This window comes from Miniopterus natalensis, chromosome 1 (assembly GCF_054644295.1).
Source record: "Miniopterus natalensis isolate mMinNat1 chromosome 1, mMinNat1.hap1, whole genome shotgun sequence".
NCBI lineage: Eukaryota > Metazoa > Chordata > Mammalia > Chiroptera > Miniopteridae > Miniopterus > Miniopterus natalensis.
The window spans coordinates 115,364,207-115,389,002 of NC_142081.1; the positions used below are offsets into that span (position 1 = coordinate 115,364,207).

Below are 24,796 nucleotides of genomic sequence, written 5' to 3' on the forward strand. Positions count from 1 at the left end.
CACGAGCAGCCGACGAATAGCTTTAGCGCGTTTCTCCCTGCCCCACTGAAAGCTGCAGCGCTATGCAGTAGTGCGCACGCGCAGGTCGAGGACAAGCGGAGAGTGGAGAGGCGGGGACGAAAGGGCTCCTTCGCTCCGCCTGGTTCTTTGCTTCTTTGGTTGGAGCCAATGGCAACTGTGGGTTGAGTGAGATACGTCATTTGTCCCAGCAACTGCGGGTTAGCTCCGCTCTCCAGCGTCCTGTAACAGCTTCCCGCGGTAGCGTCGCGGCTGGTGGTGGGTGCAGGTGGCTGAGGCGCTGGAAGCTGCTGGCTCAGCATGCGGTGCGCGAGCCCAGCCGTAATGGTGGCCTTTTTCGCCGGGCTTTGGGTCTCAAACCCCGTGCGGGCGCAGGGCCAGGAGGCCGGGGGGCGGCCGGGGGCCGACTGTGAAGGTGAGCGGTGTGAGACCTGCTTGCATGGCGGCGGCACCGCGCTGCAGCTCAGCTGTTGTCTTTGGCTTCTTCAGGCCTTGACTATAAATATTTCACTCAGAAAACGCGAGCCCTGTCTTTAGTTTCCTACCGCCTGCGCCCGAGCCTAGGCAAAAGTTCTGGCGGGCCAGACACCTTGAGGCCGCGTCCGGGTCTTGCTGTGACAAACTGCGTTGTCAAGGCTGGCGGGTGTGAATCTGGATTCGATTTTGTGCAAACGTGGCTAGATTGAGGCGACCCAGGCGCCGAATTGATTCAGCTGCTCCTAACCGGCTAAATTTGCCTCCTTGCACAGGAGGTGTCTTTTAAGTTCAAGTTAGTTTGCAACTCCCCGAAGGAAAATAAAACATGACACGTCTGTAATTGAGTTGAGGTGGCTTAACTAAGGACTATGAGGACATAACTAACGTTTGTTATGACTACTGGGAAAAGTTGCTTTACAAAGGAGTACATTAACTTAGAGGGGAAATACAGAAGAACGACTCCTTTTCAGTTCACCGAATCTCAGCTGTGGACTCAAAGTCAGAACACGTGCCCTCTGGCTCTGGCCGATTTAACCTGGTTCTGGCAAAATCCCTGTGATAATACCTCCTTCAGAGGGCTGTTAAGATGAAAGATAATTAGCTGCAGTAGCTTCATCCTCGCGCACTACATACAGTAGCACTACTTCCATGTTCATTCATTGAAATAATTTAAATGTATGTCTCACTCTTCAGTTAGCTTGCAAGCTATCATTACTTAACAGGAAATTGCAAATTCACAATATATGTTGCATGAATGGGTAGGCGTAGTCTGTATTACAAATAAATATGACCTCGGAACTGAAGTCCAGTTTTCTATTCAGCCCTGCAATAATTAAACTTTTCTCCAGAAATTAAAAATATCTACATGATGTAGTTTTTAAAAACTTTATTTAGATATTTATTTAGCTAAGTTATAATTTTGTTTAAAGATTGCTTAAAATTGTGTCCTATACATTTAAAGCAGAATTTGTGAGGCATAAACAATTGATTAGTCATCAGTAAATTATTTTCTGGAGCTTCTACCTAAAAACATTTCAGAAGAGCCAGAGCATTTGGCTTAATTAAATGTGAAGCTTATGCCATCTTTCCTGAATTTACTACAGCATATTGTGATTATTAACTTGCATGTCTGACTAACCTGGATGTATATTTCCTTTGTTACATAAAGAAGTTATAGAGTCACAGCAAAGGAAATACTAGTTTTAGAATAAGAACTAGATTCTAGATCTGTCTCTCTTACTGCATATGAGTCTTTATCATTAGCCACTTAATTTCCCTCAAGGTATAAGATTAAAATGCTATCTTATGCATACTTTAAGGCAAAGGTAAGAAACTGATAGTCCATGAGCCACCAGGGACCTATTGAAATGTTAAGTTCACAAGCATTTTGAAAAACATTTAAATCAATCAGCTACTTTTAAAATTGGAAGACTTCACATTTGAAAATTCGGATTTCTGCCTTAAAATTCAGATGATCTGTTAAGACAACCCATATGTCAGTGTAGTGGGTGGGAATTGGCTGTGGTTGCTCTTCTTAGAAAGGACGCGTGTTCTCCAGGTTTTGTTTCTGTCTTCCCTACTAGGATTTCTTTACCCATTCATTTTACTTGCCTGGCCCTTGTGAATATTTAAGTTTCTGAGCCCTGCTTTAGGTCGTGTGAGGCTTACTGGAAAAGTGTAAACATTTTCAGATCTCTTTAAAAGCAGTGTATTATGAGACTATTTTCAAAACCTTTTTATTTTGAAATAATTATAGATTTACTTGTGGTACTATTTTTAATTTAAAAAAGGCCCACGACAAATAAAAGGAGTATGGTTATCTGGTTATAGCAATAAATACATGCCAGGAACCTTAAATTACTGATTTGTTAGGTAATTTGTGGTGAGATTATTCTCTTCATGTAAACCCAAGAAGTAAATTTCCATTCTTATCTTGACTTCTCTATGGCATGGGACACCACTGACTTCTTTCTCTTTCAGAAACTTCCTTCTCTTGATGGTGTTGATACTGCTTTTTTCTTGCCTTTGCTTCCTGTCTCTGCACTTACTTGTTCATGGTATCTTTCTGATTCTCTAGCCATGGCTTCAATATTAGAATTTGCCAAAGTTCTGTCCTCTGCCCACCTCTTTTCTTAGTCTACACACTCTTCTGTACAATCAGAATCCACCTAACTATAGTCTGATTAATCCCAAATGTTTATATATAATCCACCTCCTTTTTAGAGTCCCAGGTCTTGCATCCAATTGACTGCTGACCTTCCCCTCTTAGATATCTTATACCTCAGACTCAACAGAGTAACAAATCAAAGTCGTCATTTCTCCTCTTCTTAGTCCCCAAAGCCTGTTACTCTTATGGTGTCAGTATCTGCCTGGTAGACTAGATTAGACTTCTCTTTCTCCCTAATCCCCTATGCCCATCAGTCACTGTGTCCATTGATTCTATCTTCTGGTTGTCTCCTTTCTCCTTCCCGAGCTCCATTGCCTTGTTACAAACGTTCACTGTTTTTATCTTCCTAATTGCCACAGCAGCGTCCTTCCTGCCACCTTTCTGCCTCCTCTCTGGTCGCCTGGCAGTGTTATCATGTTACTCCCTTACTTTAATATCTTTCAGTGGTCTCTCACTTCCCCCAGGTCTGTGCCTTTTCTATGTTTTCTCCACAGTATTTAGTACACTTCTCATAGTGTTCAGTAATTGTTTTGGTCTCCACCTGTGCACTCCTTGAAAGTCAAGACTGTTTCTCTCACCACATCACCTCCAGTGGCTACCACAAGAGGCATAAGATAGGCACTTAATTTTGTTGAACAAATACATGCATATATGTTGCAATAAAATTTTATGTAACTGTTAGTGAGTCAAAGGTATATTTTTAAAAGTACAAGTTAGAATTCCCAACTCATCGTCTAGGTAATAGGTTGGCAGAGCACCAGTTGAAGTCTAGAAATGTAAAGATATGTTATGGGAATAGTGTAAGAGCTAGGAGACATTGAAACACTGGGTTTCTTTTGTAGGAAGATCATTGTGAATTAGAGGTCACTGAGAGGCTTTAATGATAGTTTCTGCTGACTTGCAGCAGTGATCAGTACAGCAGGTATCTCCTTTGCATATTGATATATTTACTAATTAAACTTAGCAAACTACATATTGGCAATGTCTCATTTTTCACATTCTGTTGGTATCATTTAACAACTGATTTGTCACCCCCTCCTTTAACACTTTCTTCACTTGTTTTCTGGGCATACACTCACACTTCATTGTCACCCTACCTTACTGGGTGCTCCTTTCAGTCTTTTTCTAGTTCTTTCTCATATTGCCAATTTCTAAACAATGGATTTACACAAGACTGAAACCTGGGACCGCATTTCTTCTGACGTCTCCTTATTCTCTGGTTTCATCTCTTAAATACTGTTTGTTGATATGCTACAAATATATATATGTAGATCTCACCCTTGAACTCCGGATGTATGTGTCCAGCTGCTTCTCACTGTTTCTGTTTGGATTTGCATTAGTCAGTGTTCTCCAAAGAGACAGAACCAATAGGTGGGGAGGGGAGAGAGGGAGAGAGAGATGGGAAGGAGGAAGGGAAAAGAGAAAGAGACTGATTTACGATAAGGAATTAGCTCACCTGATTATGGAGTCTGAGAAATCCAAATTTTGCAGTGGGGGCTGGCAGGCTGGAGACCCAGGAGTGCTGATGGTATAGGTGAGTCTGAAGACAGTCTGCTGGAGAATTCCCTCTTGCTTGGGGAGGCAGGCTTTTGTTTTGTACCCAGGACTTTAACTGATGGGATGAGGCTTATCCACATATATAGGGCAATCTCCTTTACATAAAGTTCATTAATTTAAATGTTTATCTCATTTAAAAATACTTTGCAAGTGGACACATAATATTAATCATCACAGATATTTATTTTATTTATTTTTATTTTTATGTTTTAGTTTATCTTTATTGTTGCAAGTATTACATATGTCCCCTTTTTCCCCCATTGATCTCCTCCACCCTGTGACATCCTGGGGGGTAGCATCCAGGCCTTTATCATAGTATTGTCTGTGTCCATGGGTTATGCATATATGCAGATAAATTCTTAGGTTAATCTCTCCCCACTTACCCACCCACCTCTGCCTTCTCAGATTCGTCAGTCTGTTCCATGCTTCTGTGTGTCTGAACCTATTTTGTTCATTAGATTCCACATATGAGTAAGATCATATGATACTTATCTTTCTCTGAATGGCTTGTTTCCCTTAGCATAATACTCTCCGGGTCCCACCATGCTGTCTCAAAGGGTATGAGATCCTTCTTTTTTACAGCTGCGTAACATTCTATGGTGTAAATGCCCGAGAAGATGCTTGACATGGTTTTAATCTTCTTGAACTTGTAGAGACTTGTTTTGTGTCCTAACATGTGATATGGCCTGGCTGGGCATGGCTCAGTGGTTGAGCGTCGACCTGGGATCCAGGCGATCGGGGTTCGATTCCCAGTCAGGGCACATGCCCGGGTTGCGGGCTCGATCAGTGACTCTCTCATCATTGGTGTTTCTGTCTCTCTCTCTCTCCCTCTCCTTTCCTCTCTCTGAAATCAATAAAGATATATTTTAAAAAATAATAATAATAAAAAGAAAAAATAAAATAAAAAAAACCCCACATGTGACCTGTCTTTGAGAATGTCCCACATGCACTTGAGAAGAATGTATATTCTGTAGCTTTGGAGTGAAATGTCTGTAAACGTCAATTAAATCCATCTCATCTAGTGTGCCATTTAGAATCACCGTTTCCTTGTTGATTTTTTGTCTGGAAGATCTATACAGTGAAGTCAGTGGGGTGGTAAAGTCCCCTACTAGGACTGTATTGCTATCCCTCTCTCCCTTGAAGTCCTCCAGAAGTTTTCTTTTTTCAGCCCTTGTGAGTCTTTTATTCTGAGGTGGGTCTCTTGTAGACAGCATATATTTGGGTCTTGTTTTCTTATCCATTCAGTTACCCTATGTTTATTGATTGGATGGAGCATTTAATCCATTTACATTTTAAGGTTATTATCGACAGGTACTTATCTATTGCCATTTTAGTACTTTATGCCTATGTGTCTCTCTATTTCTACTTATAGCAGTCCCTTTAATATTTCTTGCAATGCTGGTTTGGTGGTGATTAACTCCTTTAGCCTTTTTTTGTTTGTTTGTTTGTTTGGGAAACTCTTTATTTCACCATCTATTTTGAATGATAGCCTTGCTGGATAGAGTAGTCTGGTTTCAGATCCTCATTTTGCATTACCTTGGATACTTCATGCCATTCCTTTCTGGACTGTAGAGTTTCTGATGAGAAATCAGCCTACAGCCTTATGGGAGCTCCTTTGTAGGTAACAGATTGCTTTTCTCTTGCTGCCTTTGAATATTCTCTCTTTATCTTGAATTTTTGTTATTTTAATTATGATGTGTCTGGGTGTGGGCCTCTTTGGATTCTTCTTGCTTGGCACTCTTTGTGGCTCCTGAACTTGTGTGACTTTTTCCTTGACCAGATTAGGGATGTTTTCTCCCATGATTTCAAACAAGTTCTGTGTCCCTTGCTCACCCTCTTTTACATCTGGCATTCCTCTGACGTGAATATTGTTACATTTCATGTTGTCCCACAGCTCCCTTAAACTGTCATCCTGTTTTTTGTTTTTTTCTTTTTAGATCTCTGATTGATTTTTTTCTCCCTGTCTTCTAACTTGCTGATCCAGTCCTCAGCTTCCCCATATCTGCTGTTTATTCCTTCCAATGTATTTTTTCATTTCTACTATGTCCTTTTTAATTTTCTCCATAGTTTCCATGTCTTTTCTCATGCTGCTTAGCATCTTTATGATTAGTATTCTAAACTCTATATCTGATTGATTGCTTATCTCCATTTCATTTAGCTCTTCTGGAGAATTCTTTTGTTCTTTTATTTGGGGCTTTTTTTTTTTGGTCTCCCCATTTTGGCTGCCTGTTTGGATTTGTTTCTATGTATTAGTAAGATCTGCTAGGACTTCCAGCTTTTGGATGGTCTCTGATGCAGGCCAATGTCAGATACTGTTTGTGTCTGGCCTTGAGAACCCTATTTGAAGTTTTTAGCAATGCACAGCTTGTGGCTCCCTCTACTGAAGGTAGACAAGACCAAGAGGCACACCAAGGTCTGCTTTTCCAAGCCCCGGGTCTAGAAGCAAATCAGGCAACGACTCAAAGCACCCAGAGGCTGATTGTTATTCAGTCTCTTTAATGAGCCTCAGGACGTAGAAACTCCACAGGGTGGGGCAAGAAGTTTTCCAACAGGGTTTGCAATTGCTTCACCCTAGGCAAAAGCTGCCTGCATAGTAAATGTCTGCCTGAGAAAGATGTCCTCTGCAGTATGGGGGAATGATTCAGCATAGGAATCCAGACAGTTGCCCACCAAGCTCTATCTCCAGAGTTCTCAACCAGGATTCTCCTCACATAGCTCTAGTCTATTCTGCCCTCTCTATGCTAGAGCCCAAGGTGAGTGGGTGCACACGAAACTTTGTGTTTTGGCCCTTTAAGAGGGTGCATACATTTCCAACTGTCTTTCCCTGGCAGGCAGAAACCTTGCTGCTTTTCACTGCTAGATGTTATGTGGGTACCTTTCTCAGTTCTGGTGCTCTGGGCTAGGGAGCCCAGCCTGGGGTTTTTACCCCAGAGTTCTCAGTGGCACTCCTCACTGCTGAGATATCCCTCCAAACCTTCAGCTTTTGTCTGTGGGAGCCCAGTCAGCCCACTCGCTCCTCTGCACTTCCTACCAGTCTATGTGGTCCCCGCTTTATGTCCTTGGTTATAAGGCTTCTCTTCAGTAAGTTTTCAGTTGATTATTCAGGATGGTGTTTCTATATTTTAGTTGTAATTCCAGTTTTGGTTCTGGGAGTCAGTGTAGCTTCCACTTAATCTGCTGCCATCTTTAATCATCACAGTTATTTAGAAGTATCTCAAACTTTACATGTCCAGACTGAATTCCTGCTTGTGGCTATAAACTTGTTTCTCCTGCAGTCTTCCCAATTCAGCTAATGGCAACTCTATTTTTCCAGCTTTTCAGGTCACAATTCTTGGAGTCATCCTTGACTCCTGTCTCTCTATCTTTATCTCTGTCCCCAACATGCAACTCCCTATCCATTAGCAATTTTTTTTGGTTCTTCCTGTAAAATCCAATCACTTTTCATTGCCTCCAGTGCTACTATCCTGGTCCAAGATATGCAGCTGTTTTCAGAACCTCTAAACCAGTTTCCTGCTTCCATTCTTGCCTCCCTGCCAGCTATTCTCCATATAGCCTGCAGAGGTACACTATCAAAATACTGTCAGATGAATGCACTCCTTTTCTCAAAACCTGTAATGCTTTTCAAAGTAAGACCCACAGTCCTTACCATGGCTTCAAGGCCCTAGATGACCTGGTAAGCTGCTGCCTATTTGACCTCGTCTTCTGTTGTCTTTCCTCTTGCTCATTCTACTTTCACCACACTGGCCCCTTTTCTGAACTTAAATCCACCAAGGACATGCCTATGTCAGAGTCTTTGCACTTTTCTTCCCTCAGCGTGGGGCGTTCTTCCCAAGCAGTCCACTTAAGTTGTTCTGTCATTTCCTTAAGGTCTCTGCTCAAATACCACTTTTCATCTGAGAGTCGTTCCCTGACTACCCCATTTAGAAGAATACTGTTACCTTGTCACCATCTCTCACCCTTACCATGTTTATTTTTCTTCATAGACACAAGATACTTTTATTTTTTCATTAGAATATAATCCTTGAGGGTAAGGTCTTTTTCCGCCTTCATTGCTGAATCTTAAGAACCTAGAATATTGTCTGGCCCTTAATAATTGCTCAAGAAATATTTTTAAAAGCCATGACTGACTGACTATTATATTTAGTGTTCTGTTCCTATTATTAGCATTAGAAATAAATATGATTTCTAAAAGGTGACATGACTGACTCTTCAGCTAAAAATAATATACTGGATAAAATTAAAAATGTAAAAATTATTAAAAATTTAAGTTAGTAAGGCATACCCAGAGGCCAAAAACAAAATAAAAGTGGGCCCCAGTTAAAGGAGACCTGAAGCTGACTTTTGCATTGAGAGTCACTGAATTTAGGTTTTCATGGCTTTGGTACAATGAAGAGAATAAACACAAATCGAGGACTCCCAAGTTAGAAGTGTAATACTAGGCACCCCCCCCCCAATTACTTAGGAACTCCAAAGAGCTAGACCTTCATTATAAAAGGTAATGGGAAATAAATACAACTTTTTTACCATCTTCACAGACTAAAAGGAATTGTATTACTTGAACTCTTTGTTGACTAACGGGAAACAAAAATATCTCCAGATAATTAATAATCATAAGTTAACCCACATACAGGCTGAAGCCCAAGTTCATATAACCTGGGTGGTTCAAAACATCTCAAATTGAGGATTTAGTTTAAAAGGATTTCAAGCAAACATTAACAAATGCCAGTCTTACCTACAGGAATCCACCTTCTGCCTAGTCCTCAAAGAATTCCCACAGCTGAAGTTCTAAGAAGTAAAGCTTACATTCAGAAAAGTGACAAACCCATGGAGAAGAAAGGCACCATAAGTGAAAGTCAGTTGAGATAAGACAGAAGAAGCGCACATGAAAAGGCTTCAGGTATTGGAATTACTAGGGATAGAATATAAAATGTTTATCATATTTAAAAAAATAAGAGATTGAAGATATAAAGGGCAGGAGGCTATTAATAAAAGTCTAACCATATTTGGGAAAAAGCCAAATAAAGTTCTTCAAATAGAAATCAATAGAGTTAACAGATTAAACAGAGCTAAGAAAAGAATTAAGTGAGTTAGAAGATTGAAGTAATTATCAAGAAGGAATCTTTGAAAGCTTAAGAGATAAAAATATGAAAGGAAGATGAAGGTACAATGAGAATAAAAAAGAATTCCAGCATAGGTTAACTGGAATTCCAGAGGGAGGGGAGGATAGCTCATTTTTCCAAACTGATGAACGTTATCAATCTACAGATTGGGAAGTCCAATATGCTCTAAGTGTATAAGTAAAATATCTGATTAATATCTAATCACATAATAAAGGAATTGGAAAACAAAAAATAAAAAAACCAAAATCTTAAACACAGCCAGAGAAAAAAGACTGATGACCTTCAAAGGAATGGTGATTAGATTGACAGATAAATCAGCAATGAAAGGCCCAAGATGCCACAGGTATTAGGTAGTAAAGCCAGGATTTGGACCCAGAGAGGCTGACATCAGAGCCGGAGCACTGCCTTCTGAGTGGGGTGTTGGGAACTAATTTATTTAGGGCAAACTTAAAAATAAAACAATGAGGTAGTATACAAAATATGCAAGATGTATAATACCCTCAGATATCAATTCTCCACTACTACTGGTACCATCCACTAATCTGGTGTCTTTTTTCCCCCTCCAAAATCAAGCTGGAGCTTATCATGGGGGCGAACTTTAGTTCTAGAAGGTGTGGGTAGAACTGTTGAAAATAATGTTCCTAGCCTGCTTATACTTTAATAATTCTATAAGCCTGATTTTAAACATGTTATCAGTATCTTTTTAAAAAAGTAGCTCTTTTTTGCAAGTGACATTACTATATTTTTCAAATATCATTTTCTCCTTTTGCATTCTTGCTAATAATTGCTTAATTGGACTGTGATTTCATTTAAAAATTGTATTCAGTTTCATTAATTTTGCCAAGTATTTTATTGAGCGTGTTCAGGATTTTTTGTGATAGTCAAAGTTAAAGTGATTTTTTGAGCTAAACTGGAAAACATTTCAAACATACAGGAAAATATTTATATAATCTCTATATGTGGCATCTAGATTAAATGTTAATATTTTGCAGTATTTGCTACCATTCTCTCTCTTCTTAAAAAATTAGCTGCAATTAATTCCAAGACTTTTTTCTTACCCTTCCCATCCTTTTCAGGGGAAATGTCTATTCTGGAGTTAACGTGTGCTTCTTACCCATTGGAAAAAAAATTAATTGATTGATTTTAGAGAGAGACAGAGGAAGAGGGGGAGAAAGAGAGAGAGACACAGATTGATTTGTTGTTCCACTTATTTATACATTCATTGGTTGATTGTTGTATTTACCCTGACTGGGGACTGAACCCACAACCTTATCATATTGGAATGATGCTCTAACCAACTGAGCTACCTAGTAAGGGCCACATCTCAACCATTTTTAAAGATCTTTTACTATAAATGTATGTATCCACAAATGACCTATAATTCTGTGATCTTAGATGTATGTAAATTGTGCATTGTTTATATTCATTTGCAACTTTTTTCTCTCAACATTACATTTGGGCACTTATGCACGTTGATAACTATAAATGTAGTTCATTCTTTTTAACTCTTCCATTGAATTCCACTTTATGAATGAAATACGGTTTGTCTGTTTTCCCTTTGAGGAACAGTTAGGTTGTTCCCACTTTTTTTTTAAAGGTAAACGTAGTCTTTTTTTTTTTTAATATGCTGTTATTAATTTCAGAGAGAGTAAGGGAGAGGGAGAGAGAGTCACTGATCAGCTGCCTCCTGCACACCCCTTACTGTGGATGGAGCCCACAACCCGGGCATGTGCTCTGACCGGGAATTGAACCATGGATATGGGTTGATGCTCAACCACTGAGCCATTTCAGCTGAGCTGTTCCCACTTTTATATAATTTTAAAAAATGCTGCCCTGAATATTTTTATACATATCTCCTTGAGCACTTATGTTATGATTTTTTCAGGATGCAGAACAAGAATTGCTGGGTCATGGGGTATGGGCATTTTCAACTTAACTTTTTCTATTGGACTGTGTTTTTCTTATGGATATGCAGGAGTTTACTTATTCAGCTAAAAAATACATATTTAACATCTATCTAGGTGCTGAACTGGGGACAGAGCAGGGTAACTGAAGTGGGAGAAATGACAGAATTTGAAGTCTGAGAGACAATGGAGAGCCAGGTCACCTAGGGCCTTGAAAGACGTAATAAAGACTTAGGATTATATTCTGAGTAAAATGGAAAACTATAGGAAGGTTTTGAGCAGATGAAGTAGCATAATTTGGCTTTTATTTTATTATTTTTTTAATTCACACCCGAGGATATTTTTCCATTGATTTTTAGAGAGAGTGAAAGGGAGGGAGGATGGGAAGTGGGGAGGAAGAGAGAGAGAGAGAAACACTGATGTGAGAAAGACACATCAATTGGTTGCCTCTTGCACACGCCCTGACTGGGCCTGGGGATTAAGCCTGCAACCAAGGTACGTGCCCTTGACCTAGAATGGAACCCCTGACCTTTGGGTCCATGGGCCAAAGCTCTAACCACTGAGAAAAACCAGTCAGGGCTGGCTTTAATCTTAAAAGAATCATGCTGGTTTGCACTGGCCAGGTTGCTCAATTAGTTGGAGCATCATCCCATACACCAAATGTTTTCAGGTTTGATTCCTGGTCAGGGCACATACCTAGGTTTTGAGTTTGATTCCTAGTCAGGGTGCATACAAGAGGCAACCAACTAATGTTTCTCTCTCACATCAATGTTTCTCTCTCTCTCTCCCTCTCCATCTCTCTAAAATTAATAAACATATCCTTGAGTGAGGATTAAAAAAAAGAATCTTGCTGGTTAGAATTTAGAATATGGGTCAGATTATAGCAATTCTCTGGCCAAGCAGTACTACAAATGCAGGTAAAAATATAAAAATATCATAAAAGAACCAAGAGCTGACAAGATAGAAAGACTGACTAGGGCAAAATGGAAAGGAAAGCAGGAATTCTGAGAAATAAACTGAGCTTACAGTCATTTGTCCTGAGGATATTGGCCAGTCAGTGTAAAGGTGACCTTTGGTGTGAGGGGTGCAGAAGACTTGTTTGATTAAGTGGCAAGTCTGTCTATTAGAAGACTCTTTCCTATTAACCTAGGTTCTCCAAAGTGTTTCTCCCTCAGAGTAAGGTTGAATAAGCAGTATATCTAACCCATCCTTATTCACAGAAGAGTATAAGGAAATTTTCCTTGATACTGAGCAGGGTAGAAGAAAAGAAAAAGAAATACACCTCTGAGAGAGTATAACCACAAGATGGCCCTCACTTGGATTTGCAGTCAAAATTTACACCAATTCTCCAAAAAAACTTCAAAGTATCTACTTAGTTTAATGCAGTCCCACCTAGGCCTAATAAATACAAACACAAGTCCTTTATGGAAATAAGGCACCTTTATCTTAGGTCTCACATAATCTCCACAAATATGTTTCAAGGTCTATGAGCATGACACAGTACAAAATAACCAAGAACACAAAGAAACAAAGCATCATGAGCAAGAATCTACCAGAAGAACAAAAATAGAAACAGGAAGATTTTAGAGATCAGAATTATCAGACACAGATGATAAAACAATTATGTTTAATGTGTATGTGTGTATATATTATATATATATATATATATATATATATATATATATATATATATATATATATATATATATATATATATAAAAGACAACTTGGAAATTTCTGCAGGAAATAGGAAACTATAGGAATTGACTTGGCATATTTGAAAAAAAACTAAAGAGCCCGGCTGGGCGTAGCTCAGCGGTTGAGCATCGACCTAGGATCCAGGAGATCGGGGTTCGATTCCCAGTCAGGGCACATGCCCGGGTTGTGGGCTCGATCAATAACTCTCTCATCATTGATGTTTCTGTATCTCTCCCTCTCCTTTCCTCTCTCTGAAATCAATAAAGATATATTAAAAAAAAAAACTAAAAACTTCTACAAATAAAAAAATTTAAAATTCAATGAATGGATTTAATAGTAGAATACAGACAGCTGATGATGGGGTGGGTGAACTAGAACTTGACTCCTCAAAGCACGTTTCTCATAGCAGCATTGGCATCTCTTGGTAGCTGGTTGGAAATGCAGAATCTTGGGTCCCATTCCTGACCTATAAATTAGAATATGAACTTTAACAAATCTCTAGATAATTAATATGCACATTAAAGTTGATCTAAGATGAGGCCAGAGAGTCTTCATTTCTAACAAACTCCCAGGTGATGCTAATGGTGTTGAACCAAAAACCACAATCTGAGTACTGAAGAACTAGTATGTCAGAAGAATTCTATATAATGCAGCACAGAGCAACAAAAGAATGGAAAATAAAAAAGAAAGGTTAAGAGATATGATAACAGATTGAGAAGATCCAAAATATGTTTAATTGGAGGTCTGGGTTTTTGTCTCCTTTCTGAAGTGAATCATTTAGGAATTCTCCTGTAGTGCTTCATATATAAAAAGTGCTCAATAAACCTTTATTCACTGAGTAAATGAGTGTATCAAATGAACATAGCTTAAATGACTTTGGGTGTCTAGTTTGTGCATTAGAATGATTTATAGATCTTGCCCAGTTTGGCAGACAGAGAAGACACCTGATTATTGGGGACTGGGAGACAGAGCATATTACCTGGTTTTAATTAATACCGTGAATTAAGAGGAAGGATAGAGAGAACCAAGGGTCTATGCCCTATCCAATTTTCCTTACTATGTTTCCCTGGAAGTCTCTTTCTAATATTAGAGCTATTGATATCCAGCACAAGCTTCTGCCCCTGTTTCCTTCTTGGCTTGCTTGCCCCATTTGAGAAAGCCACCTGGGAAAGCATCCTCCTCCTACTGTAGAGTAACCCAATGGATAAGTGTAGGCCCAGAGTCACACCACTTGGGATCTAAAACCCTCTCTACCTCTTATTGGGCAAGTTAATTGAACTCTCTTTGACTCAGTTTCTTCATCGTAAAATGAGGATAGTGATGTATCTACATCATAGCTTTGTTTTGGGACTTAAATGAGTTAGTATACATAAGGTGCTTACAACAGTGCCAGCACCTGTAAATACCCAGCACATGTTAGCTATGGGTGTTGTTGCCTGTGCCTCTTCTGAGCTCCATCTATTCACTGGCTCTTTTCATTGTGGTCAAATACAATTGTTCAAATTGGGGTTTCACCTCGGGCTTGTGATGATGGAACATATAGACATATGCAGACTACCAAGGGGCTTCATTCAAAATACACATTCAGGGTTACCTCTGTGCTTTAAAAAGATGTCCCTTGGACTAATAGTCATAGCAGGGGACTGCTACCCCATTGACATCAGTGGCTAGATCTTCTAGACAGAAAATTAAGAAGGAAACAGCAGCCTTAAATGACACACTTGATCATATGGATTTAATTGATATCTTCATAGTATTTCACCCCAAAGCAGCAGAATATACATTCTTTTCATCTTTTCAAGTACACATGGAACATTTTCTAGGCTAGACCACATGTTAGGACACAAAACAAGTTTCTACAAGTTCAAAAAGATTGAAATAATATCTAGCATTTTATCTGACCATAATGGTATGAAACTAGAAATCAATCACAAGAATAAAATTGAAAAACACATAAAGACATTGAGGCTAAATATCAAGTTACTAAACTATGAATGGGTTAACAATGAGATCAAGGAAGAAATAAAAAGATACCTTGAAACAAGTGAAAATGAGAACCCAACAACTCAAAATCTATGTGACACACTGAAAGCAGTCCTCAGAAGAAAATTCATAGCATTACAGGCCTATCTCAATAAACAAGAAAAATCTCATATAAACAATCTAACCTTACACTTAAAGGAACTAAAAAAAGAACAACAAACAGTGCCCAAAGTGAGTAGAAGGAAGGGAATAATAAAGATTAGAACAGAAATAAACAAAATAGAGTAAAAAAAATTACAAAAGATGAATGAAACCAAGAGCTGGTTCTTTGAAAAGATAAACAAGAGTACAAACCTTTAATCAGACTCATCAAGAAAAAAAGAGAGAGGACCCAAATAAATAAAATCAGAAATGAAATGGGGAAAAAACAACTGACACCACAGAAATACAAAGGATTGTAAGAAAATATTATGAACAACTATATGCTAACAAATTGGAAAATCTGGAAGAAATGGACAAATTTCTAGAAACATACAACCTTTCAAAACTAACTCAAGAAGAAATAGAAAGTGTGAACAGACCAATTACAACTAATGAAATTGAAGCAGTAATCAAAAACTCCCAACAAACTCAAATCCTGGACCAGATGGCTTCACAGGTGAATTTTACCAAACGTTCAAAGATGAAATAACCTTCTTAAACTATTCCAAACAATTCAAGAGGAGGGAAAAATCCCAAGCTCATTTTATGAAGCCAGCGTTATCTTAATTCCAAAACCAGATAAAGACACTACAAAGAAAGAAAATTATAGGCCGTTATCCCTGATGAACAAAAATGGAAAAATTCTCAATAAAATATTAGCAAACCGAATCTAGCAATACATTAAAAAGGTCATACACCATGATTAAGTGGGATTTATTCATGATCAAGTGGGGATGCAAGGTTGGTATAATATCCACAAATAAATTAATGTGATACACCACATAAACAAAATGAAGGATAAAAATCTTATGATGATATCAATAGATGCAGAAAAAGCTTTTGACAAAATCCAGCACCCATTTATGATTAAAAAAAAAAAAAAATCTCAGCAAAGTGGGAATAGAGGGAACATACCTCAACATAATAAAGGTCGTATATGACAAACCCACAGCTAACATCATATGCAATGGATAAAAACTAAAAGCATTTCCCTTATGACCAGGAACAAGGCAGGAATGTCCACTTTCACCACTCTTATTCAACATGGAAGTCCTAGCCACAGCAATCAGACAAGAATAAGAAATAAAAGGCATTCAAATTGGAAAGGAAGAAGTAAAACTGTTATTATTTGCAGATGACACAATACTTTATAGAAAGAACCCTAAAAATTCCACCAAAAACCCACTAAAACTGATAAATGAATTCAGTAAAGTACCAGGATACAAAATAAATATTCAGAAATCAGTTGCATTTTATACATCAATAATGAATTATCAGAAAGGAAAGGAAAGGATGCCATTTACAATTGCATCAAAACAAAATACCTAGAAATAAATTTAACCAAGGAGGTAAAAGACCTGCACTCAGAGAATTATAAGACACTGAAGAAAAAAAATTGAAGAAGATGCAAACAAATGAAAGCAGATACTGTGCTCATGGACAGGAAGAATTAACATTGTTAAAATGTCCATACTACTCAAATCAATCTATAGGTTCAACACAATTCCTATCAAAATACCAATGACATATTTTACAGAACTAGGACAAATAATTCAAAAATTTATATGGAACCACAAAAGACCCCAAATAGCCAGAGCAATCTTGAGAAAGAAAAAAAAAAAGTTGGAGGAATCACACTACCTAATATCAAACTATACCACAAGGCCATATTAGTCAAAACAGCATGATACTGTCATTAAAACAGAAACATAGATCAATGGAACAGAATAGAGAGCCCAGAAATAAACCCACATCTATATGATCAACTAATATTTGACAAAGGAGGCAAGAGCATACAGTGGGGTAAAGACCATTTCTTCAATAAATGGTGTTGGGAAAGTTGGACAGATGTGTGCAAATAAATGAAACTAGACCACCTTCTTATACCATACACAAGAATAAAGTCAAAATGGATTACAAATTTCAATGTAAACCACAATACCATAAAAGTCCTAGAAGTAAACATAGGCAGTAAAATCTTTGACATCTCTCTTAGCAATATTTTTCTGATCCTCAGGCAAGGGAAACAAAAGAAAAAATAAACATATGGGTCTACATCAGTCTAAAAGGTTTTGCAAAGCAAAGGAAACTATCAACAAAAGGAAAAGACAACCCACTGAATAGGAGAACAAATTCACCAATGATACATCTGATAAGGGGTTAAATTCATAAGGAACTCATACAACTCAACACCAGAAAAAAACACAATCCAATTAAAAAATGGGGAGAGGACCTGAGTAGACACTTCTCTAAAAAGGACATACAGATGGCCAATATCAAAAGATACTCAACATTACTAATCAGAGAAATGCTAAATGTCCCACAATGAGATATCACCTCACACTTGTCAGAAAGCCTATCAATAAATCAACAAACAACAAGCGTTGGCGAGGATATGGAGAAAAAAGAATCCTCAGGAACTATTGGTGGGAATGCAAATTGGTACAGCCACTATGGAAAACAGTATGGAGTTTCCTCAAAAAATTAAAAAATGAAGCTGCCTTATGACCCAGCGATTCTATTTCTGAGTATATACCAAAGAAACCTGAAACACTAATTTGAAAGAATGTATGCACCCCCATATTCATTGAAGCATTATCTACAATAGCCAAGATATGGAAGCAACCCAAGTGCCCATCAATAGATGAGTGGATAAAAAAGTGGTGGTACATATATAAAATGGAATAATACTTGGCCATAAAAATGGATATCTTCCTATTTGCAACAGCATGGACGGACCTAGAGGGTATTATACTAAGTGAAATAAGTCAGACAAAAAAAGACAAATACTATATGATTTCACTTACATGTGGAATCTAAAGAGAAAATAAATAAACGTACAAAATAGAAACAGGCTCATAGATACAGAGAACAGACTGGTGGTTTCCAGAGAAGAGAGGGGTTGGGGACCTGGGTAAAAAAGGTGAAGAGATTAAGAAATGCAAATTGGTAGTCAAAAAATAGCCATAGGGATGTAAAATACAGCACAGAAAATGTAGTCAATAATATTGTAATAACTATGTATGGTTCCAGATGGGTACTTTAAATATCAGGGAAACCATTTTGTAAAGTATACAATTGTTTAACCACTATGCTGTACACCTAAAACTAATACAGAGTAATATTGAATGTAACCCCCCCCCCCAAAAAAAAAAACCCTATGATGTTCTAAGCATCATATCTTATAGAAAGCTGTATTTTCTTTTAGGGTTAGAAAAATTTTGTAGGAATATTATAATTTCAAGTGAAACTTGGTTCTGAAGATGGATTGATTGATTCTATAAACTCATTATTCAAAGTCCAATCCTAAGCTAGTAGCTACAGGCCCCAAATCATTCTTCCTCATATTTTTAATTCATTGTCACAATGCATTGAATCATACTTTCATTTTTATTTGGTGAGTAGGACATATACATAGGTGTGGTAGTGTTATCTTGTACATAAATACATAATTTCTTTGTTCCTTCTAGTATGTGAAGAGTTCTTGAACCGATTCTACAATTCTTTGATAGCTAGAGGAATTCACTTTTCCCTGGACACCATAGAAAAAGAATTGATCAGCTTTTGCTTGGGCGTCAAAGGAAAAGAAAACCGCCTGGTATAGTAAATTTTCACCTTTCATTTTCCCTTGTGCTTGAGGGGAACTGCTAATACTTTCATTTCTTATATTGGACTTAATGTTCCCCTGCTTAGATGCTGGCCTCAGGCATGTTCACTGTAGAGAGCAAGCAGAAATTGATCATTCAGTGAAATGCAGTCATATGAATGTTCATCTAGAATACATCTGGTTTCATTTTGCTTTTGGAATAAACCGCAACCAAGCCCATATTTTCTTAATAAAATTATACAACTGGATGTTTAATTGTGAATTTACTGTCCTGAGTTAAGGATGGGTAGACTTTCTATTTCTTACCAAGGAATTAGACCTTTAAAAATATTTTATATCATTATTTATACATAACCAATGAAGCATTTACATTTTCTTGTAATGTTGTTTATATAGTGTTTCCTGGGTATACACGAATGACTTTTTCAATATACTGGTTTACATCACTAAAAACAATCTTATACCAATTCCTTTTGCCTAAAATTGTCATGTTTAAATTTCCAGTTGTATTGTTGACAGCTTACCTCTGGCACACTGTAAAACTCTCAACATTTATTTGTATCATTAAGTTTTACATCTTTAAATGTGAAATGCTTAAGTCAGGTAGCTTGAAAGGCAGCATAACATGAAAAAGGGCATGGACTAAAGAGCCAAAATGCTAGACTTTTAAAAATGTATCTTCCCTACCTGCTAGCTGAGTGACCTTCAGTTGGCTTGGGTATAAAGTGGGGATAATAATAGTATTTACTTCACAGGATTGTTGTGAGAATTAAATAAGTCAATACCTGTAAAGTCCTGAGAACAGCACCTGGCACAAGGAAAACACTCAGCAAGCCTTGGAGCATCATGTGAACTGTTGGGCACTTCTAATTAGGATGATCACAGGAATGCAGTAATTTGTTTTCTGGTGTCTTAGCAGGGCTTGAAATTTAATAACTGGGCCATGAAAAATAGGTTAACCTCTTTCTTACTTCTCAAAACCATATCATTTGCATTTCTCAGTGTCTGGGCCACTAAATTATCTTCATTCTCTTTCAGTGCTATTATCTAGGAGCAACAACAGATGCAGCCACAAAGATCCTAAGTGAGGTCACTCGCCCGATGAGTGTGCACATGCCTGCAATGAAGATTTGCGAGAAGCTCAGGAAGATGGACAGTCAAATCTGTGAGCTGAAATATGGTATAATGGAGTCAAGTCTTTTTTCCTAGAATATCTGAAGTATTGCCAATAATTGAAACAGGCTATGTTTCTAAAAAGTCAGTGTTAGAGGAAAGAAATTCTCCATTCTTCTTTAGGTTGTTGGGATGCTGAATGGTGTTTAATGCCACCAGAGCTTTTTTGGGGGTAAAAGAAATGAACACTGGCACAATCAGCTTTAGGTAAAACTGTCAACCCAAACAGGAAAGTTTAAAATCTTAAAGCACCAAGGCAGTGTCAACTGTGTATGTCCAGAAAATATTCAAAATATCAAGGGAACAACTACTCACAGTGATTTAGCTCTTGGCAACCTATTAAGTAAAGTTGCATCTATTCAAAGATTGAAAGGTGATGTAAGGACTTTGAAGTTTTAAATGCATCTGTATATTTTCCTAGATTTGTCTATTATTCTTTCAGCTTTAAATTTTAGGAAATAGGTTATTCACATCAAATCAGGTTTTGCCTGATGAAATAGCCTTATTGAGGGTGCCTAAAATAAACATCAAGGAAAGAAAGATGTCCTATTTAAATCATTATCCTTGGCCTTATATATTTCATGTAGATAAATCTGTTCTTATAATACTGAGGATTTCTATCTGGGCCAGACTTTTGGGGTAGATTGAATAAGTATGATAAAGGCTGGGGAGATTCCTCCATTAGCCTATCCTTAATACTTGAAATTCTACCAATAGAGACTCATTTTCTTTTGCTCAAGTCATTGTTTTATGTTATATACCCAGTGTAATATTGTAAACTACACTAATTAGAACCCAGCTCTGAATTATGTTAGTTTTATTTTCTAACATAGCTGTGTAATATGCCTATGCACCATAGCTACATCACTGGCTTTAAATAGGTTTAAGGTTGGAAGATACCCAAAACAATTTGCCAAGGGCAGGCCCTAACTTCCTGGGTAGTGATTATGGGACAGGCATCCCTTTTTATTGGCTTCCAAGTAATGAAGTAGAGGCAGGAATCACTGAGTCTATTTAAACAATTTTTTTGAAAGGGACAAACCTGTGCTGATTCTTTAATTCAACAAAGTTATCTTGAATATCTTCTATTATGTGCAAGAGATCTTACTGGGTTCCTTGAATAATAGAAAAATTAATCAGATATTATTAAGAAATGAATTCTTACTAGTATTTGGGCAATGCTGGCCACTAGAGGCCCTTGGGGAGCCATCAACTAGTTTTAATTATGGTACCAAACTTGTAGCTTTGGGCTGTCATAGAGGTATTCCCTTTTTAAAATTAATAGCAGATTCCAAGTTCTTTAGAAAATCTCAAAGAAACTACTGACACTTGCAAGAACATATATTTCTCCTTCAACTATTTCTCTTGAATAGACTGCTAGTGCTATTTTCTTGTTCCCAGCTTATTGTCGGCAAGAAAATTGAGATTGTACAGGGGCCTTTGAGCTGTGTGATATTAATAATTTGGGCTATAAATGCTTCTACTTTTAAAGGTATTCTGTCAAGTAATCCGTAAAATTAACAATCAAGGTAAGTGTAGAGTTGGATTATGTTTTCAATTAGGAAGGTGTCACTGGTTTTTGACCTGAAATAATATTTTTGCTTGTTTTGTATCTTAAAAAAATGTAAGGGTAGCTGACCCTTTCATCTGTAGCTGACCTTCCAAATAAACAAGGCTTTAAAATCCAACTTTTATTAATTTTTCCAGATTTATTGAGATCTAATTGACTTAAAACATTGCATAAATTTAAGGAAAATTACTCCTTTCTAATAGGGAAATTATAATCATAAGTATATTATAGATGAGCTTAATTTATTTTTCTCTTTTGGGGCTTGACAATAGAGAAGTAGTTGCATTCTTAACATTCTCTGTAGATAATCTGTAAACAGGGAAACAATAGTCTTGCTAAAGGAGTTAGATACTAGTGACAAGTATTATTGGCAAGAATATTAGAAGCCAGATTGGCTGGCACTGAAGCACTAGCATTAGAGAAGTGGGTATACCCTAAAGGACTGTAAGTGAATGCTGTGATAAATCAATCAGTAATCCCCACAGGGGAGGGGGATCAGGTGAGGTTGAGCAGAGATCCAAAACAAACAAAGATCAATAAAAATGCTCCCAATTATATTCACGTGTTTGGATTTCTTTAAACTTGTATTTAAAGACTCCATAGTGCTTTGTAATATGTATGCTTATTTGTTTTACTGAAGACATGTCTTTGTATAAAAAGTGAGCCATAACTTTCTAGTTAATTATGATCTATAGATTTTAGTTGGCCACACACAGGTTATCTCAAGGCATCCCTTTTTATCGATTACCTTCTTTTTACCTTAGGAGCAGCAATTAGAATGTGGTAGCTGTTCATTTTAGGAATGCTGATCTTGAGAAGGCATGGGGGCTACAGTTTTGAAGCCCCCCCTTTTTTAAGTCCTCACCTGAGGAAATTTTTTCCATTGCTTTTCAGAGAGAATGGAAGGGAGAGAGAGAGATAGAAACATCAATGTGAGACAGATACATCGACTGGCTGCCTCCTGCCCCCACCCCGAGTGGGGCCGGGGATCGAGCTTGCAACCGAGGTACATGCCCTTAGCTGAACCCTTCAGTCTTCTGCCTGGTGCTATAACCACTGAGCCAAACTGGCCAGGGCGAAGAAGCCCCTTTTTTGAAGCAAGTGTAAGTCCATGGAGAGAAATTCTGATAGAACACAACTTATTCACACACACACACACACACACACACACACACACACACACACACACACACTTTCCTTAGGTATGTCTTGGTTTCCATAGAAATTGGAACTGTCCTCCACTTCTGTCTTCTACTTTGGATCGTAGGGTAGTCAGCACCAAGGTAAGTAACACTACTTGCCTTTCTAAATGTTTCAGAGTTGTTGTTTTTCAAAAATTGTGCTTTTCCTTTTTGTCATTTAGAAAAGAAATTAGACTTAGCATCAGTGGACTTGTGGAAGATGAGAGTGACAGAGCTGAAACAGATACTATACAGCTGGGGAGAAGAGTGCAGGGCCTGCGCAGAAAAAGCTGACTATGTGAATCTGATCAAAGAACTGGCACCCAAGTATGCAGCAATGCACCCCAGAACAGAACTCTGACCTTCGGACGCTGGTTCACCATTGATTGTAATTAGAGACAAAATGACTCTCTAGGATATGGATGTGCTGGTTAAGAGTAACTGGGAATTGCACTGTGCATGGTCTCATACATTTTGTTTTGATATTATACCTCAGGACTGGTAGCTTGGGTTTGTAAGTAAAACTGTTAATATTAGTGGTATTTTACATTTTCACTGTACCAAAACCTAAAAGTGCCTGTCTCATAATTTTCTTGTAAGGACTGTGTAAATGATCATTGGCTACCCCCTAAAATTGGGAAAAGTGAACTACTGAAAAATTGATGGAATAAGTTGATTCAAAGAAGGAGGAGAGTGCTCACAGGCTCCTCTCTGTGCACTGATATTTAATTAAATAGATTAAATTAGGACAAAAGAGACAACGTTTAGCTTATTAACTCCCCACTTCAACCCCAAATAATGACCTGGCACAGTCAAAAGTTTTTTTAAAAAGTAAGCTATATTTTCAACTGCAAATTTTTCTACTTTCTAGCTCTCTTTGGTATCAGAAATGGGAGGGCAGGAGGCACTTGAAATTAGTGTCTCCCATAAGAAGAAAACCTATTTAAAATCTATTTAAACCTACCTAAAGAAAATAGATCAAGAATCCACTCAAGTATAGCCAATGTTTCAGCAAATTGTATCAGTACTTACACTGTTAGATGAACAAAGCTCAAGGTCTTTTGATCACCTTCCTATCACACAGTAGATAAGCTTTTGATAGAGGATTAAAACGTATTAAGGGCACAGGCAGGCGGCACAAAGCTTTATGGTTCTTAGTGCTATTTTATCAGCTTTAAGTTGTAAAATCATTTTTGGCTCCATTTTCTAACCACATAAGAACAATATCCCACTGTAGAAGCCACTGCCTCTGTGTGCCAGGTGGAGGTGGGGAATGATTGCAGAGCAGCTGGAGGGAACTTTCTAGAGTGATGGGAGCCTCCTATATCTTGCTGGTGGTTACATGGGTGAATATCATTGTCAAACTCATCTGGTAGTAAAATGAAGATCAGAGCATTTTACTGTATGTAAGTTATATTGAAAACATTGATGTAGAAAAACTATTCGGAAATTAACTAAAATTAATGGATTCAAAACTTCTTGTGCATTTAAAGAATTGCAATTACTAACTGGGAGTCTTTTTGGTAAGTGGAGGAGAAACTTTCCTGGCTGAAATTATACATTGGAAGTATTATTTTCACTTGACAGTGCTGCACAGGTAAACAAAATTTCATTTGAATAGCTAGGATATAACCAAACTTGTCAGAGAATTAGTGGTTAGTAACTTAAAATGTGACAATAAAAAAGGTTTGGTGTAATAAATGTTCAAAAGGGTTATTGTTTTTGGATTCTGACAGCTTTATCATTATTGTTTAAGCACCCTACTTAATTATGAATTATATTTTTAAAATGCCCAAATTTAGTTTTTGTGTGTGTGGTTTTTTTTACTTTTTAGAAACGTATGTTTGTTTTTCTCTAGTGCATTTTGAACCTATTAAGAAAGCATGTTTGAGAAAGTATTTTTGATGTCTGATCTCAAAATCAGGTCATATTTCTAAGTGTCTTTTTTTCTCAGGATATAAATCTAAGCAATAAGAACATTGCCCAGCAGGTCATTCAAATCCATGCTATTTAGTCTGGTTTTTCAAAGGGCACTTACTCTAAGTCAGTGCTACTCAAATGTCTCAAACTGTGCATACAAATCACCTGGGGATCTTGTTAAAAATGTGAATTTGGAATCAGTAGATCTGGGAGGGGTCTG

At 37.6% G+C, this 24,796-nt stretch overlaps 1 protein-coding gene across 1 annotated transcript; it reads left to right on the forward strand.

The window, feature by feature from the left end:
- Positions 1-318: 318 nt before the first annotated feature.
- Positions 319-23,017, forward strand: CDNF (cerebral dopamine neurotrophic factor). Its single transcript, XM_016210065.2, has 4 exons — positions 319-433; positions 18,596-18,723; positions 19,771-19,912; positions 22,839-23,017. Exons 1-4 carry the CDS (start codon positions 319-321, stop codon positions 23,015-23,017), a joined length of 564 nt encoding a protein of 187 aa, XP_016065551.2.
- Positions 23,018-24,796: the final 1,779 nt, after the last annotated feature.

Coding starts and splice junctions, on each gene's coding strand:
- CDNF (XM_016210065.2), top strand. CDS start 319: ATGCGGTGCGCGAGCCCAGCCGTAATGGTGGCCTTTTTCGCCGGGCTT. Junction 434..18,595: donor GCCGGGGGCCGACTGTGAAG/GTGAGCGGTGTG, acceptor TGTTCCTTCTAG/TATGTGAAGAGTTCTTGAAC. Junction 18,724..19,770: donor AAGGAAAAGAAAACCGCCTG/GTATAGTAAATT, acceptor ATTCTCTTTCAG/TGCTATTATCTAGGAGCAAC.